This window comes from Amblyomma americanum, chromosome 7 (assembly GCF_052857255.1).
Source record: "Amblyomma americanum isolate KBUSLIRL-KWMA chromosome 7, ASM5285725v1, whole genome shotgun sequence".
Lineage (NCBI taxonomy): Eukaryota > Metazoa > Arthropoda > Arachnida > Ixodida > Ixodidae > Amblyomma > Amblyomma americanum.
Window position 1 is genome coordinate 133306781 of NC_135503.1, and position 18234 is coordinate 133325014.

The 18234-nt window shown below is 48.8% G+C and overlaps 1 protein-coding gene across 1 annotated transcript in view; it reads left to right on the top strand.

Annotated features, from left to right (window-relative positions):
- The window catches only part of LOC144096598 (alpha-crystallin B chain-like), a 73235-nt gene that overhangs the window by 40942 nt on the left and 14059 nt on the right, over positions 1 to 18234 (top strand). Inside the window, exon 2 of the mRNA XM_077629405.1 lies at positions 5180 to 5345. Within this exon, the coding sequence (XP_077485531.1) occupies positions 5180 to 5345 (166 nt within the window). The remainder of the gene's footprint in view (positions 1 to 5179; positions 5346 to 18234) is intronic.

Consider the following 18234-nt stretch of genomic DNA (forward strand, 5'->3'; position numbering starts at 1 on the left):
AGTCGTAAATGTATTGTTTTTTCCAAGCCCTTAGAGAAAATAGGCAATATAGACACTGGTCTATAATTACCAAGATCGTTTTTCGAACCACATTTATAAAGAACAACTACTTTTGCTATTTTCATGTCCGAAGGGAAAATGCCGCTAGTCAAAGACAAGTTATAAATATAAGTTAAAATTGGGCAGATTATGTCCAAGACGTACATAACAGGTTTCATTTTCAGTCCAAAAGCATCTTCACTGTTTGTATTGTCCATGCCTTTATATATATTAAGCACCTCATTTTCGTCACAACATGTTATAAAAATACTGTAACTTGTATGATTCGTAATGTAATTCAATGCCATATTGTTGTGTTCACTATCAACAAGTCCACTGAAATAGCTATTAAACTTATTTGCGAGTGCGAGTCCACTATAACTAATGCCTTCCATTGTAATACTGTCAATTGTATTTGTAGAGTTATACTAGTTCCACCTTTGTTCGTAATAAGCAACGCAGTTCTGTGCCCTACGGGCTGCCTGCTCGCCTCGCAGCCTGAAAGTCCTGATTTCAATTTCCAGCACCCCTGGAAGAAATTTAATTTTTTTCGTATGTTCACTTGGGTTTCGGGAGTCCACTTTTTCTGAACATCAGGTTTCCTTGCCATTAAAAGATGCAAGACTACCCCCGGAGGCAAGGGGCGCTGTTTGCACAGCCTTGATCCGTTCCTGCAACTCTGCAATCCGGTCTCCCCCGGTGCTGGGAGTGGAGTTTGCATATGCTTGCTCCTACCTTATCGGTATGGCAATTTCTGCAGCCTGTTGTCCGCTACAGGTGCGAAGACTTTGCAACTGCCGTCCGCCTGACCGTGAAGGAGCATCCCGGCATGCAGGGCTCCGGCGACTGGATTCTCGTCCGCTAAAGGACGCCAAAATCCTGGGGCCTTAGCCCCCAACTTTCTTCCGGCAACAATCCCGTCAAGCTGTTCTTCCAATACTTAAATGACTCTGGATTAAGCTCCTGACTATAGACCGTCTGCAAGCGTCCTGTGTTCTCATCGAGTAATGGCCCCCACGGACACAAGCAGGAATGATATTGTGCATGCTGTGGGATGGGTGTTCCTTTTTCTTTCCTTCTATTTGCTTTATACCTTTCAACGCCTGGTATTTTAATATTTACAGTATGTGTCACTCTTCTAGAGAACACAAAAAAATGGTTAAACCGGCTCTCAACGCCGAGGAAACTGTATTTCACCGCGAAGCAGATGCGCGTCTTCAGGCTCCTCCTGTCGAGCTATCCCCGCATGCGCCAACTTCCGCAGCCGCGCAACACTGACGCTCGCCGGAGCGCGGGGCCCTCTTAGTACGACACATGCTGTACTATCAGTAACAAATGAAACGAGAACAGGAGACCCGAAAAACGAACACCGAGCATATTTGCTTCTGGAGAAAAGACGCAAGCTAGTTTCATTAACACTTCTAAGTGACGGTCTTCGCGTTCTCAGAATGTAATTAACTTGCGCTAGTAATGAGCTTCTCCCGGCTACTATGTTGACATTTTGTTGTTTGTTTTTAAATTATCTTGTTCTCGTTTGATTTCTTGCTGAGAGTGCGTGGATCTTGCTTGGTTACGGTCTCGGCTACTGCTGGTGTATAGTGCGGCTCGAAAAGCTGCAGCTTGCGTTTGGAGCTTAGAAACAACCAATGTGCCGATATTGGAGGCTAGGCACTCGAAATCAACGCAGAAAATTGGCTTTAATGCGACAGCATTTCTTATCACATGAATGGCGTGTACAGGACCGGTCGGAAGAGCGTGTCTTTCAGAGCGTATCCGCACGAAAATGACCACTGGAAAAAAGAAATTGGCCGGCTTTGCGGTTCGAACCGAGGCCCTCTGTGTGACATGCGGACTCGCAACGCATACGCCACGAAGAGTCCTTTTTTTTTTATGGCATGTAAGTACGCCCATCCTGACAGGCTTCAAGCCCGACTTAACCAGGTCGCATCCCGCAACCCGTCATAGACAACCACACCAGCATGCTGCTCTCACTTCGCCCGAACATAAAAATTTCGGGAGACGCACACATGAATCGAGTAAAGGCAGCCGGGCAGGAGGTCGATCGCACCATAGCACACTGCTCTCTGAACAGGGACTTCGATGAACTTGGCGACTCTCCGTGGCGGCCTATTATGCGACTCTTTCACAGGCTAAACACGCCTGTGGCTAAACACCACAAAGGGTCGCTGGTTCAGGCGTGCTAGAGGAGCACGATCGTGCTCCTCTAGCACGATCGATCCCTTCGAAGGGATCGCGTTGTGGTGTGTACGACGGTAGGGTCTGTTGAGGATGTGTACTGATGTTAGACAACGATGACTTGCAAAAAAAGTTTCCGACGTCATGCAAGGGCTACGTGGTAAGTGTCACGTGATAGCGAAGACCTGCAAAAAAAGTTGCTGACGCATTTCTTCAAAGCAGTATACTGCAGTGCTCTCCCCTTTTTAAGGTGGACGCGTCAGTTTTAATTACAGCAATAGCTGTTAGGCGCTCGTCCCTGGCTTCCGCGTCGTCGCCGTCGGCGTAACTGGTGGGTACGTTGCCACCGGTTGCGCCGGGCAACCTGGGTCGCACAAGCCTACGGGTGGCTCAGTTTGGAACAGCCGCCTGCTAGTGCAGGGGTGCATCACGTGACCACTGCACCAGTGCGCCAGGAATATATCCCCGAAACTAAACGCCTAAACATCTGTCTCTTGTTACACAGTCGTAACAGTCCTGTGATTTTTTTTTCGGCAGCTCCGGTGAATGTTTTTTCGTGTGTTTGTTTCAACAGCATCAGCGCATTTGAAAATTTTCAGATGTATTGATTGCTTTTCTTAGCAAATTGCTGAGACAAAGCAAGTATATTTGAGAGCTTGAAAGGATCAGGATGTGCACATACGACGACGCGACATAAAATGCGTAATTATCTGACAGGGCTGGAATTTTCTCTGTGTATTCTTTTCAATGCTTCTTGCAAGAATGTTGACGTTAAAAAAATCCTTTCAGTGGATGATACTTCGTGTTTGCGTGGGTTTTTTCAAATCCGGTTATGCGCCACTTGGTTATGAAAAGTGCCGATGTGACGGGATTTCTTTGGGAGATTCAACAGCTCCGTTTTGTTTGAACACAAATTTGTCTTTCTTCGTGAGCAGTCAGGATGTAGGATAACCTTACGTAAAAATACTCGAACGTATATCTAGTGAGTGCACAGCTGCCATAGTCGTCCATAAATTCAGCAATAAAATTTCAATAAGCAAGGGTGTCAGACAGGGAGGCACGATCTCGCCAATGGTGTTTTTGCACCGCCCGTTTGCAGAAGGTGTTCAGAGGCCTTAATTGGGAACAGTTGGGGATACAAGTTAATGAAGAATACCTAAATAATCTGCGATTCGCTGATGACATTGCCTTTCTGAGTCACTCAGGAGATGAACTGCAAAACATGGTCAATGAGTCAGACAGGCAGAGCAGTACTGTAAGTAAAAAAAATCACAGGACGATTACGACTATGCAACGCGAGGTTCAGCGATAGCTGTTTAGCCGTTTAGTCACGTGGCCACTGGTGTAGTGCCCACGTGATGCACACCCTTGCACTGGCAGGCGGCTGTTCCAAACAGAGCCACCCGTAGGCTTGTGCGACTCAGGTTGACCGGTTGCGGCGACGGCGACGAGAAAGCCAGGGACGTGCGCCTAACAGCTACCGCTGTAAAATGAATGATGCAGAAAACCAAAGTAATGTTGAACAGTCTAGGAATAGAACAGCAGCCCACAACTGGTAGCGACGATGTGCCGGAAGCGGTATGGTAATACGTCCACTGATCCAGATCGCGAGAGCGAAATAAGTAGAAGAATAACAATGGGATGTAGCGCGTATGGCAGGTTATCTCAGATCATGAATAGCAGGTTACCAATATCCCTCAGGAGAAAAGTGTACAACAGCTCTATCTTACCGGCACTCACCTATGCGGCAAAAACGCGCAGGCTAACGAAAAGGGTTCAGATCAAGCTAAGGACAGCGCAGCGAGCTATGGAAAGAAAAATGACAGGCGTAACGTTAAGGGATATGAAGAGGGAAGAGTGGGTGAGGGAACAAACGCGGGTAAACAACATCCCAGTCGAAATCAAGAGGAAGAAATGGGCTTGGGCAGGGCATGTAATGCGAAGGCAAGATAACGGATGGCTGTTACAGGTAACGGAGTGGATTCCAAAGGAAGGGGAGCGTAGCACGGGGTGGCAGAAGGTTAGGTGGGCGGATGAGATGAAGTTTGCGGCGATAGGGTGGCGGCTGCTGGCGCAGGACAGGGTAACTGGAGAGATATGGAAGAGGCCTTTGTCCCGCAGTGGGCGTAGTCAGGCTGATGATGACGATGACACGCTGACAAAACGAAATGAAGTCAGTGGATACAGCTCAGAAGCTTCATGAGAACAAATAATAATGACCCAGGCAGATCAGTTTCGAAAGCAACCCAATTCCAGCAGCATCACCGAGAATATATCGAAATCCTTGCACAGAAAAGGAAGTTTGCGGAAAGCTACGTTAAACTTTTAAACAGAGATTAAGTTCTTGATTTCTCTTGGTTCGACATTCTTATCAAATGAGAATTATGATTCAAGGCCCAATACGTAGCGCACTTGGCCTTTGAAGGGCTGAGAGATGAAACAAAATGCAAGTATTTTTTTTTTTTTATCAGAAGAGATGCCTAATCCATGCAAGTAAACAGCGAAAGCAGTGTTTTAGCACGTAGGTTGAGATTACCTGGAGTGGCCCATTACAACACCACAACAGAACGTCGTCAAAAGCCGACCGCAGAGAGGCAGTATTGATGAAATAATATTCCTTAAAAAATAATAAAACAGGGATTGAGTGAACGCAGGAGGCGCTGGAGTTTGCTAGACGCGCTTTGTTCCCGTCATTGGGCACCACTTTACTCCGGGAGAAATTCGAGCAGAGCAAACAAGACGCCACGGGTCAGGCAAGAGACAAAACCTAGCAGTAGGAGAGAGAAGGAAAAAGTTCGCCCCCCAAAGCGAGCCTGTCCAACAATTATGCAAGGCCTGGGCCGTCTTCCTCGCAGCGGTGCACGAAACTCACGCGAGTCGCTGCCCGGCAGCAGTGCCTCCCTCTCTGCTTCCCTTTCTCCCTTGCCGCTCTCCTCACCCGCAGGCGTCTCGAAGCAGCAACGGATGAGGGTTCCCGGGCCAAGTTGGGCGAACAAGACGCGTGGCTCCGCTTTTCGGGGCTCTCTCCTCGCCCCACGCCCTGTCATCGGCGAAGCCCAGCGCCAGTCCAAGTCTTCCACGACAGCGACGCTCGCCTCGCACCACGCACTGTGAGTCTGCCACAAATCTCCGTTGTTTCGCTGCGCTTTCGCTAGCGCCGTGCGCACGACAGAGCCGCGCATGCCAGCTATTGACAAGAGACGTTAACTCCCAACTTAAGCATTACTGTGTGCGATCAGTTGCTGCCGATGCCGTACACTGCTTGTTATTATGTGTGTTTTCCAATGAGGTGACTGTTTCAGACGTAGATTCCCTTTAACTCGACGCTTGGTGAGGAGATATACGCGGAATAAGAAGCACACTCTGCCATATGCAACGAAGTACAAGCCAGCTTGAATCGGGTTGGACGCTCCCAAACAGTTGTTCACTATTGTTAAGGTGCGCTGCATGATCGGCGTCGTGGCAGTTAATTCTCTCCCCTTTTCGGCATCCTCCGCTCGCTCCGTAAGCAGGTGTTAGCTCTTGGCAATCGAAAAGTAGACAGCGCGACTCCGGGTTAGAGCAGCGGTGGGCGTTTTTTTTTTCTTTTTAAAATGGGATTCTCAAACCCCCATATCGCTCTCTCGGCGATGGCAGCGTCATCCTCAGCTGCGAGGGCAGGCACGCACACCAGATGGCCTCGAAGCAGAAGCGACCGGAAAGCCGGAGGTAGCAGATGGTTGCGATGCACAAGCGGGTCCGGGAGAGAGCGTCGAGCCCATCCAAGATCCTGCACTTCGGCAGACAGAATGCGTGTCCACCGAAGCCGCAGCAAAGTGTACGCGGCGCGAAGACCCCGCAGTGCTTGCATGCAAAAGCCGAAGCAGGGAGCTGTTGGAGGCAAGATGCGCGCACGCATTTCCTGGGTAAGCCGTTTGGGCACCTGTGCTTCTGCAACGAACCTGATGCAGTACCACCGGCTTTCAGCTGTACGCTGCGAGAGGCGTTTCCGACTTGCTACATTTCAGTTGTGCAGTATCTGTCGCTGAATTTGACGTCGTATTACTGTAACTGTGACTTTTTTTATTTTTTCCCCTCATCACTTGATGACCGGCCACTGACCGCGTTCACCTGAGCGATGCTGCTGAACAGCTATACCGGACAGAGGGAGGAAGTCCGCCAGCCTGGTTGAAACGTTGTGGAGCACGCCCGGATGGCCGCTGTGATGACTTAGATGTACAGCATCCGTCTGGTATGCTGGAGGCATCCAGTTCGAATCGCGGTATGCAGCCGCTGACACAACGCCTTTAGCAGTGGATATTGGCGTCCTTAAGGATTACGCTTTTAAGTGCCGGGAACTTATCAAGAAAGGGGTCGACGAGAAATTACTGCTGCTCACTGATCGGACGGAGCCTCTGGCCGTGTCATTGCAGAAATAGTTCTGCTCTCTCGATGGTTACGACAGTTTCGCTTCGCGTTGTGATCACATGTCCAGCGATTTCGGACAAAAATTTTGAAAATTGGAACATTGCGAGATACTTTTACGGTAATATTGAAGGTAATGGTCCATTTTTGTGATACGTAGGAAAATCTTTCTTTTAAAGTGTTTCCATCGGCCGCATCTAGCAGTTAAGACTCCCATAGAAAACCAATGCGGAACTCGTTTGACTATAGCAAAAACGTTAGTAGAAAAAAAAATCAAGACTGTCGTCAGGTGTTCTGTGGCTATGTTGACTATTATAGCGAAATGTTACATTATATGAAAAAAAATATGTCCATAAATGGCTCCCCGTCCGAAAGTGCGTTTGCCCAGGATTGCTGGGTATGTGGTTGAATGGCGTAGACACTTCACCGCATGTTCTTCCTTCGGCGACGCAGGCCTTCCGGCTAGAGGAGTGCCAAAGCATCTTTGAGTCGTTTGCTTGTTTTTTTTTTTGCCCTCATGATATTCGCATTTAAAAATTCTGCCTCGCGTCCCGCGCAAGACAGCGCGTAGCGAGCGGGGAGTTGATCGGGCCGAGCGGCTTCATCGTCATTCCCTTTTCCAAACGACTGCACCTAGCGGTGGATTCATCATCCTCTGCTCACGTTCTACCTGTACCGCAGGATATACTGCGGCGGCGGTCATTGTTGCGTGTTGTGTGCATTTTTGCGGCACTAGTTTCGCCCTGAATTCGACCTGACTCCAGTGTATGATGTCGGCGTTGCAGATATACTATTCTGTACACTCGTTGCTCCTTACAACCCTCGTTTTTTTCTTGCTATCCGCGAGGAAATGGCCATGCCTGCACGCATCTTTTCCTCGTTTACTTGGCTCGCCCAACTGATCGTCGTCGTGGCACTCGCTGCTCGGAAAGCTTGACTCTTAGGGCATCTCGTCGGCACACACGAGCTTCTGATGAAATCCTCTAAGCAGTCCTTCAGGCCTCTGTTCTGTTTTCGTGCACAGCTCCTGATCTGCTGCTTGTTACCCACGTAGATTTAATGTCGATAAGAAGGGATCCCGGGCACCGGCTTCCCATCCCTTGGAAGAGACTGGGTGTCACCGATTCGTTGCACAACAGTTGCCAAGTGTACTCATTTCATTGCGGTGTTTGTCCTTGTGCTCTGCTACATTGTTTTTCTTCTTTTTACTCGTCAAATTGACCGCTGGTGTTCTGTGGACCGCGTGACTGCGCAGTAATCAACTGCGGGCGCTTAGCTCTTGATTTCGTTCTTTTATTTTTTAATTACGTGTGATTTTTCGTAGCCACTGGCATCCTTTGTTGAAACCGGTTTCATGATGTTCCTTAATATAATGAGTATGTGGAGAATGAGGCAAGGAAAAGAGAGAAAAAAATTCGTTGGAGGCACTTAGATATCTCTTAACTGCGGGAAGGCGAAAGCCGTTTGCGACTCATTGCACTGATTTGAATTTGAGCGGTGACGTCACGCTGCGCATGCGCAGTTGTTGCTTGGCGGCGGATCACGCCACCCGCCACAGTGGGCACTTTGCTCACAGTCCAGTTGGCAGGTTGTGATCACGTGACAAGGTCACGTGACCTAGGATGTAACGGACGGACATAGCGAGGTCACGTGACCGGACGGACGTTTACCGCGAGTATGAGCCATTAAAGGCTTTCGCCTGAATACTAGCTTTACGAGTCATTCTTCCGTGCTCCGAATTTTAACGCTTCTCACTAACAGCGCTACGAATCGCCACTGGCGCAGGAATAAAGCTGCCAGGTGAATTGCAAACGCCGTGGTTTGCCGATCACGCGGAGCTCGTGGACTGATGCCGCCTGTTGGTATTAGAGGACTGCAGACGGGGTGCATCCCCTAACAGGTATAACAGTAAGTGGAGGGCTTGCTCCGGCAAATGGAGCGGTTTAGTGACTGATAACAGTGACAGATACTCGGCTTTAACTGAGGAAGATGATCTTGATGTTCACTCAATGCACGATAACCTGACATCAATAATTACGGAGTGCGCAGTAGAAGTAGGCGGTAGGACAGTTCGAAAAGATACCGGGAAGCTATCTCAGGTGACGAAAGATCTGATTAAGAAGCGCCAAAACATGAAGGCATCTAACACTACCGATAGAATAGAACTGACGGAGCTATCAAAGTTAATAAATAAGCGCAAGGTAGCCGACATAAGGAAGTTTAATATGGAGAGAATCGAGCATGCTCTAAAGAACGGAGGTAGCCTAAAAAAAGTGAAGAGAAAACTAGGCATAGGTAAAAACCAGATGTATGCATTAAGAGACAAGCAGGGCAATGTCATTAGCAATATGGATAAGATAGTTAACGTAGCCGAAGAGTTCTACACAGACCTGTATAGTAGCCAATGTAATCAGAACGCTAATGAGAAAGACAGCAGTGCACAGCAATGCGTCATCCCGCCAGTAACGAAAGATGAAGTAAAGAAAGCCTTAGAAGCAATGAAAAGGGGAAAAGCAGCTGGGGAGGATCAGGTAACAGCAGATCTGTTGAAGGATGGAGGGGACATCGTGCTAGAAAAACTAGCCACCCTGTATACGCAATGCCTTATGACCTCGACTGTACCAGAAGCTTGGAAGAATGCAAACATTATCTTAATTCATAAGAAGGGAGACGCCAAGGACTTGAAAAATTACAGGCCGATCAGCTTACTATCCGTTGCCTACAAAGTATTTACTAAGGTAATCGCTAATAGAGTCAGGGCAACGTTAGACTTTAATCAACCAAATGATCAGGCAGGCTTTCGTAAAGGATATTCTACAATAGATCATATTCACACCATCAATCAGGTGATAGAGAAATGCGCAGAATATAACCAACCTCTATATATAGCTTTCATTGATTACGAGAAAGCATTCGACTCAGTGGAAACCTCAGCAGTCATACAGGCATTGCGTAATCAGGGGGTAGAAGAGCCTTATGTCAAAATACTGGAAGATATATATAGCAACTGCACAGCTACTATAGTCCTCCATAAAGTCAGCAATAAAATTCCAATAAGGAAGGGCGTCAGGCAAGGAGACACGATCTCGCCAATGCTGTTCACCGCATGTTTGCAGGAGGTATTTCGAGGCCTGAATTGGGAACAGTTGGGAATAAGAATAAATGGAGAATACCTAAATAATCTGAGATTTGCTGATGACATTGCCTTGCTGAGTCACTCAGGAGGTGAACTGCAAATCATGATCAACGAGTTAGACAGGCAGAGCAGATCGATGGGTCTAAAAATTAACATGCAGAAAACCAAGGTAATGTTCAACAGCCTAGCAAGGGAACAACAGTTCACAATTGGCAGCGAGAGCCTAGAAATTGTGCCGGAATACGTCTACTTAGGGCAGGTAGTGAAAGCTGATCCGGATCATGAGAGGGAGATAACTAGAAGGATAAGAATGGGGTGGAGCGCATATGGCAAATTCTCGCAGATCATGAGTGGCAGTTTACCAATTTCCCTCAAGAGGAAAGTGTACAACAGCATAATCTTACCGGTACTCACCTACGGGGCAGAAACGTGGAGGCTAACGAAAAGAGTTCAGCTTAAGTTAAGGACAACGCAGCGAGCCATGGAAAGAAAAATGATAGGTGTAACGTTAAGAGATCGGAAGCGGGCAGAGTGGGTGAGGGAACAAACACGGGTTAATGACATCCTAGTCGAAATCAAGAGAAAGAAATGGGCTTGGGCAGGGCATGTAATGCGAAGGCAAGACAACCGCTGGTCTTTAAGGGTAACGGAGTGGGTTCCAAGAGAAAGTAAGCGTAGCAGGGGGCGGCAGAAGGTTAGATGGGCGGATGAGATTAAGAAGTTTGCAGGCAAAGGGTGGATGCAGCTGGCAAAAGATAGGGTTAATTGGAGAGACATGGGAGAGGCCTTTGCCCTGCAGTGGGTGTAGTAGGGCTGATGATGATGATGATGATGATGAACAGTGACAAGGGTGTGCTCGATTTACTTGTCTTCTTCAAGGAAAGTAATTATGCAGTTAAGATCTTCCTCAGTTGCCCAAATGTCTCAAGGGCGGCTGTATACAGGTTTCTGAATTCATCGTGGCGATAGAGAAAGCGCGTCTTCGTCCTTTCCTGGAACCGATGAACCACCTCGTGGCTATATTTACTGGCTTCCTGTCCATAACGCTACGTGGACAAATCTCGGAGAGAGCTTAGGTAGCGACCACTACACCGTAAGCACGTCTATCACCTCCGCAAACATTCGTCGCACCCTGGGAACAGCCAAAATCACAGACTGAACTAAATACCGTGCACAGCCCGTTCCGGAAGACCCCATTCAATCAATCAGTGAATGAAGTGAACAGATTCGGAAAGCACACAAGGAGGCCACCACCGAAGTACGATGCACACCCGATAATCCGGCGGTCGATCGTCACCTTCTGAAGTTGTGGCACACCCGACGGACTCTGGTTCGCAGATGGAAACGCCAACGCATCAATCGTCCCCTGAGACTCCGCATATCACAGATCACGGCAGAAGCACAAGAGTATGCACAACACCTCTCTCAACAGAATTGGCAGGAATTTTGCGAGTCACTACGCGGCACGCTGGGGACCTCCCGCACCTGGGCGATCCTCCGCAGCCTCGTCGATCCGCAAACATCGCGGTTTGCCACTAACCGTACACTCAAGAAAATCGCCCATCTGTACCCCGGAGACGACGCGGCCCTCCTCACCGCCCTCAAAACCAAATACATCGGCACTCCCCATCCTCCCAGCACAATCTCGTACACGGGAGGCCCAAATGAGAGGCTGGACGCCCCCATCACCACTGCCGAGGTTTACGCCGCGGCTCGATCTGCCACGCGCAACACGGCAGCTGGCGCGGACAAGATCACAAATGGGATGATTCGAAACCTGGGCAAGTCGCAGACCGAGGTCCTCACTACCTACATAAATGACACCCTATGGGAGGCGGGAGAACTCCCTGCAGAGTGGAAACACTCCGAAATCGTGACTATCCCAAAACCAGGCAAACCACCAAGCCTGGAAGCATTACGACCCATCTCCCTCACCTCTTCCCTGGGCAAACTATACGAGCGCGTTATCCAGACCCGCCTCCAAAACTACATAGAGGACAACAACCTCTTTCCACCCACTATGATCGGCTTCAGAAAAGGTCTTTCTACGCAAGACACTTTCCTCCTTCCCAAGGAAGAAGTACTCAGTAACATCCCGAGAGGCGGCGAGCACCTAATTATGGCACTTGATCTGAAAGGCGCTTTTGACAACGTTTCTCACGACGCCATCTTGAAAGAGCTCAACGCCTTCGATTGCGGACCCAAGACCTTCAACTAAATCAAAAACTTTCTCAGCAACCGCACGGCCACGATTGGCATGGGAGATGTCCGCTCCGGCACATAGCAGACACCCAACAAAGGCACTCCCCAAGGCTCTATCATCTCTCCTCTCCTCTTCAATATAGCTATGATCGTCATGGCAAAAGCACTCGAGGCTATTGGAGGCATCGGCTATACTATCTACGCTGATGATATTACCATCTGGTCCACCTGGGGTTCCCTTGCCGACAAAGAAAACACCCTACAAGAGGCAGTCAATTGCGTAGAAAGACAAGCAGCAAATTGCGGCCTCCGCTGCGCACCCGACAAATGCGAAATTATCCGCATTCAGGGCTATGCCTACAAATCTCCCGGCGACATCGAGGTTTACCTCGAAGGCACGAGAATAAAGGAAGTCCCTCTTATCCGCGTCCTGGGCCTTTGGCTTCAGAGCGACAGGAAAGCCAATCACACGTTACAGCGTCTCCGAACAACTGCCCTCCAGATCTCCCGCATGATTCGGCGCATCACCCGCAACCGAAAGGGCATGAGAGAGGAGGATACAATTCGACTGATACAGGCTCTAGTTATGAGCCGCCTGTCATACGGTCTCCCATTCCTACCACTTCTGGGGAATGAGCGAGACAAAGCAGACGCCATCATCCGTACCGCCTACAAACATGCGTTAGGCCTCCCGATGTACACGGCCAGCTGCCACCTCGAGGACCTGGGACTGACCAACTCAATAGAAGAAATTCGAGAAGCCGTCCTAGCATCGCAAAAGGAACGCCTCCTCACCACCAAAGCTGGGTGCGCAATCTTGGAAAGAGTGGGTTCCCCGGCTGACATACGCGCCGTCCAGGACAACCGAGACCTACCCTCAACTCTGCGAACTCGCGTGTATGTAGCTCCACTCCCGAAGAACATGCACTCGGACTCACAAAAGGGACGACGAAAGGCGTGAGTGGACTATCTGCGCCGCACACATCGACAGGCACAAAATACGTCGACGCAGCCATGTACCCCGATTCAACAAACGCGGTGGCGGTCGTCTTGGACACCAATTTCAAGGAAATCGCCAGCGCCTCCCTACGAAAGTGATCTCCCACAGTAGCAGAAACTGCGGCAATTGCCCTCGCAATCCAGCACGGCGATGCTACGGGAAATGAGTTAAAAATTATTACCGACTCCCAGTCCGCGTGTCGCCTCTTCCTCTCTGGCAGACTTCCACACTCCGTCGCTCCCATTCTGACTACCCCACAAGTTCAAAATCCCACATGCAAGCACCAAATCACTTGGACTCCTGGGCACGAGGGGCTCGAGGGAAACGAGGCCGCGGACAGTCTAGCTCGAGGATATACTAACCGAGCGACTAACCTCCCCGACCTCACCCCTCTACGTACGGCTAGCGCCTCCTCCTTCTCCGAACACAAAGACAAGTCTATCCCCCACCACACCGTAAGCTAACGCCGGCGGAGGCGAGGGAATGGCGACAACTGCAGACGAACACCTTTCCTAACCTACACAAGTACCACATCATCTTCCCCGACAGATATGACAGCATCTGCCCCTGGTGTGGCGGAATTCCAAAAACATATCATGTAACATGGGGCTGCTCCGGTCCCAAGCCCCCCGAACTAGACAAACATCACTCCGAGGAACAGTGGGAGTCTGCCCTGCTCAGCTCTGACTTGGCGACGCAGCGAAAGCTGATATCCCAAGCAAGAGCAACTGCGGTGGACATTGGGTTCCTGAAATAAGGACTCCACCCAAAATCTGTATTTTCGCCTCTCTATCCTACCTTTTTGGAGTAAATGTTTTCTACTACTACTACTACTACTTCCTGTTTCCCCAGGAGCTTTGAAGGCGCTCCACTCCCAGCTGGTAATATTCGTAGTCGGAGACACGCAAGGGATCGTAGCTACAACGAGAGCCTCTTTGATATATGTGAACACCACACTTCTCACTAACTGCCATACTAACCCGTTTCAACGGACTACTCGCTTCAGTCCCCGTCTCTTTTATAACGCGTAAGGCACGGGCGTGCCTCTTTCACAGTTCTTCTGTCCGACTTGTTCCTCTATTTATAGATTGCAGCGAATGGCCGGCAGCTGCACGCAGCAAAAATGTGGGCGGTCCCTCGGCTCTCCGCGGCACAGCTCGAAGTGCAACAGTGCACTAGCGCGAGACGTTCGAGCACGACCGCTGCCATTCTGGCACAGCGGCGTCGTGCGAGCTGGCGCTGCGGCTCCTTTCTCCCGCGGTTGACACAGGCTCGCTTCGAAGCCCGGCTATCCTGCGTCAGGCGCTATTTTGCGCCATGTGCCTGGCGCGTCCGCTTCCTGCAGTTCTGTCGGCAGCGTTGTCGCAGATCATCCGTCATCTCCGGCTGTTCGGAGCATCACTCAACGACACTCGCTTTGTGCAGCGGCCGTTCTGTTACGCGTGAGTCCGGGCACCGAACGCGTTCGTTTTCTCTTCTTTGCTCGCTTTTACGCCGGTGCAAGCCGTTGAAGCAACACTGAGCTCGTCCCCCTTCCAGAGATGTAAGTGCACCAGGGGGCGCAGCGGTGACTGGACGCGTTAGTCACGAGGCGTGGAAAAAGACGTCGTAAAAAGTGGCTCGTATGGAGCAGCTCAATGTTCGGTCCTCTCGTGGTAGTTTCCAGTTGCCATAGGCAGCATTGTGCTAGCACCAAATTTTACCTTCGCAACTCCTATTTCGAATATTTTATTATTGTCATTTGGGAAAAGAGTTTCCTCAGAACGTTAAAAAAACGTATGCCAACTGAATAGACCTTAAGAATGAATCTTTTTACTAGATACACGCTTTAACAAGCGCCGGTCATATGGGATCTGTGAACTATAGACGGGGTTTATGCGCCACCCAGTCGGAAAACACAGCAGAAAAGTTTCTGTCGTCACAACAGATTTTCTATAATGTTTTTGGGGCAAATCTGGTAACAACGACAGACCTTTCTGTAGCAACAGCAGAATTTCGCGTCGTTACTACAAAAAAGTACTACAGCACTACAGTCTACGCAAAAACACCACAGGGAAAACTACAGTACTGCAGAAAAATAATCCAGAAGAACAGAAAAATCTGTCATTACGAGAAAACTGCAAAAACATTTTGTCGTATATTTGACACGATTTTTCCCGACTGGGCAGTACTCATTGAAAAGAACTCTTTTTTTTCTTGCCTTGCTAAATAAAACCGCCACGACTTGAATTTTAAATTAATGACGTAGCCGAATTGATTCCCTATAAGTGCATCACAAAATAGCGCGACTTTCCTTGCGACTTTCGTTGCTGTGGAGAAGATTCACCGCAAAACTAATCACGTGGACATTAATTATTCTCCTGCCAGCAAGCGCAAGACGACCACGGAATAGTACAAAAGCATACTCTTTGCTGCAAGTTCCTGCCATAAAAAATGCTTGTCAGTACAGTTATTCCCCGCACTGTTTCCGTATGAAACGTTCTTTCGTTGTCTTTTTTGTAGCGAGAGCTACACTACGCTACCCAGTGGAGCATTTCGCCGTGAGCCTGAGAGGCTGATAGTGCGCATGCGCGGCAACCGGAGAAGGGCAGCTGGTGCGCGGCCCATGACGTCAGAGCTTGGCCGCTGCCGCTTCCGCGTGTGCGGTCGTGTGGATAAACTGCGTATGTTTCTTCTTTAGGTAGCGGAACCGCTTTAACGCGGTTTCGTCATCGTCTGCAGGATGTACACAGTATTTAGACTGGTTGGTTTCTCTCAGATACACAAGGTCAATGGTAGTTCCCCACTGTGTAATCTGAATGCGAAATTGAGTAGTCGAAGCAAGCTGGGTTCGACTACTGGAAAGTGGCATCGTCATCCAGGGAGTTTATGTGGCACCACATACGTCTATCAACGAAACTATCGATGTGGTTGCCACGTGTATACCCACATGTGGAACAATGTCGGAGTTGTGTGTGACTTTGGGTGATTTCAATAGGGAACAAAACTCTCTTAGTCGATACATGAAAGAGAAGTTTGATCTTAATTTAGCTAGCGATCCTCGCATTCAGACTACACAGTGGGGAACTACCAATGACCTTGTGTATCTGAGAGAAACAAACCAGTCTAAATACTGTGGCAGCATTGAGACAACTGCGTGCTACTCTACCGATCGTCGGGACTGTTTATCGCTGTTAAAAAGATTGAATACAAAAGCAATGTGTTTCACCGAATACTTCTTCAATGCTTAACATTTTAGTCACAGCAACACTTCTTCAATGCTTAACATTTTAGTCACAGCAACAAGCTCGACAACATGCGTGACCAGGGGGAACTGCAGCTTTAGCTACGTATATCCTGCATGGCATAGCTGAGCTAAGCCACTACCAATTTTTTTTTCTTTTTAGTATTATTGTTTTAACCAGAGATGACGATGAAAATATTTTTTGCAGCTCAGGTAGAGGTGGGAAAGAGGAAGGTGTTGTCCAGAGTCCGGGACTCCATTGTCGTAAGCTGCAGCCCTTGCTCGTTCGATAAGATGACGCAGATGCCCTTGTTCCAAGCTAGACAGTGCCGCCTCCCACTCCTCGAGCGTTGGCTGAGTTGTATCGATGACTTGTTTTTTTTTGGCAAGCCCATACCATATGGTACAGATCTGCCTTCTCTCCGCAAAATTCTAATTTTGATTCGATGGAATCCGGGTTGATGCCACGTAGTACCTAAAGGCTGCAGATATTTTTACTTCACGACCGAAGTTTTTCTGATGTATTCAATACATGCGTTGTTTCCCTTTCTTTGGGAAACGAATCGAAATCTTCACTGCGCCTCCTTTTTATGTCGTTGCCTGTGGGACAGATGAGCTTGAAAAAAAAAAAACAATGGGACACCTGACTGCATTATGCGTCGGCGGCAATGCGATAACATTCGAAGCTGTTGATGATGCCTTTGCCGGCAGTGACCGGTGTGGCTTGTGAGATCCGAGCTCTTCCCGTACAGCACCCGTCACGGTTTGCGGGTAGAGGCTTCGAACACACTAGTCTGGTCTGGTGATCTCACTTCCCTCTAAGCAGTGGGTAATTCTCCAGTTTGTGACATCACTGCTGGCCTGGTAACGTCCTTGCCAGGCGAGTGATGCCACGTCCTTCCAGCTAATGAGATTTCTCCGCATTGATCGTTTGTCAGTCTTTTTTTTTTTGCGCTGGCGCGGAACTTTTATTTGTCGCAGTGCGCTTCTGGATGCGTTGTTTTACTGAGCGGCCTTGCTTGAGATGATAGCCTTCTGCGCTAGTTTTTATTTCACACCTCTCCCTGGTATATGTATACGGTAACTCTTGGTGAGACAAGGTTCGACGGTAGAGATCGTTTCCTAAAAACAGCCTTACCAGCATATATTTTGTGCGGGAAAACTTTCCGCAAAACTGACAAACTGACTACTTGTCAAAATCGCGTTTAAACTGAATGAAGTGAAGAAGAAACTGCCTGGGAAAAGGAAGGTGCAGGATGTGCTCAGTTTGCGGCGGGCTTCTAGTAATGTAGTGTGTCTAGCGGAGTGGGTTATTTGTGGCGATTGCGGGGGCGTTGAACGAGCCTTCGAGCTGCCCTTCGACAGCATGGACGGGGCTTGACTTTTACGTATGGTCTGCTCGACGACAGTGTGCAGCCGTTTTCGATCACGAGCGTATTCATCACGGTGGTCATCTTCGCTGAACATGCCAAGAATATGGCCGTTTCTCATAATTTAGCGCACTCCAAGAACACAAATTAGTTGCATCGCGCTTTTTTGCCTGCAGCGAGCATTTCTCAGTACTTCCTGCACAGCAGCGCTTACAACCAATTTAGCCGGCTGAAGGCTACTGGGTCAGCTTGTTCGTTGTATGCAGCTGCAGTGGAAAACATCTGCAGGGAAATCGCGGTCGAACACAGCAGAGAAAGCCGGGACCTGGGCGCGCAGATGCAAGGTCTAGACATACATAAACTAACCGGCGTCCGTGGCGGGTTTCCGCGGTGTCTGAGTAATTTTCTCGGCGCCCGGAAAATTTGTAAGTTGTGGCAGTAAAAAAGACGTTAAGAGGCTGAGAACCTGTCAGAAAAAACAAAACAAAGGAGGCATGGACGGCTGCACACTAAATTTTACAGCGAAAGCAATTATAGCTTTAGCTAGCTATATAGTCCTTAATTCTGCCGGGGAATCTAAGCCTCAGCCGTAAGACCTTAATTACATAAAGAAATAATTTCAGTTAACTGAATGATAAGGAAATAAATAATAGTTTAATTTAAT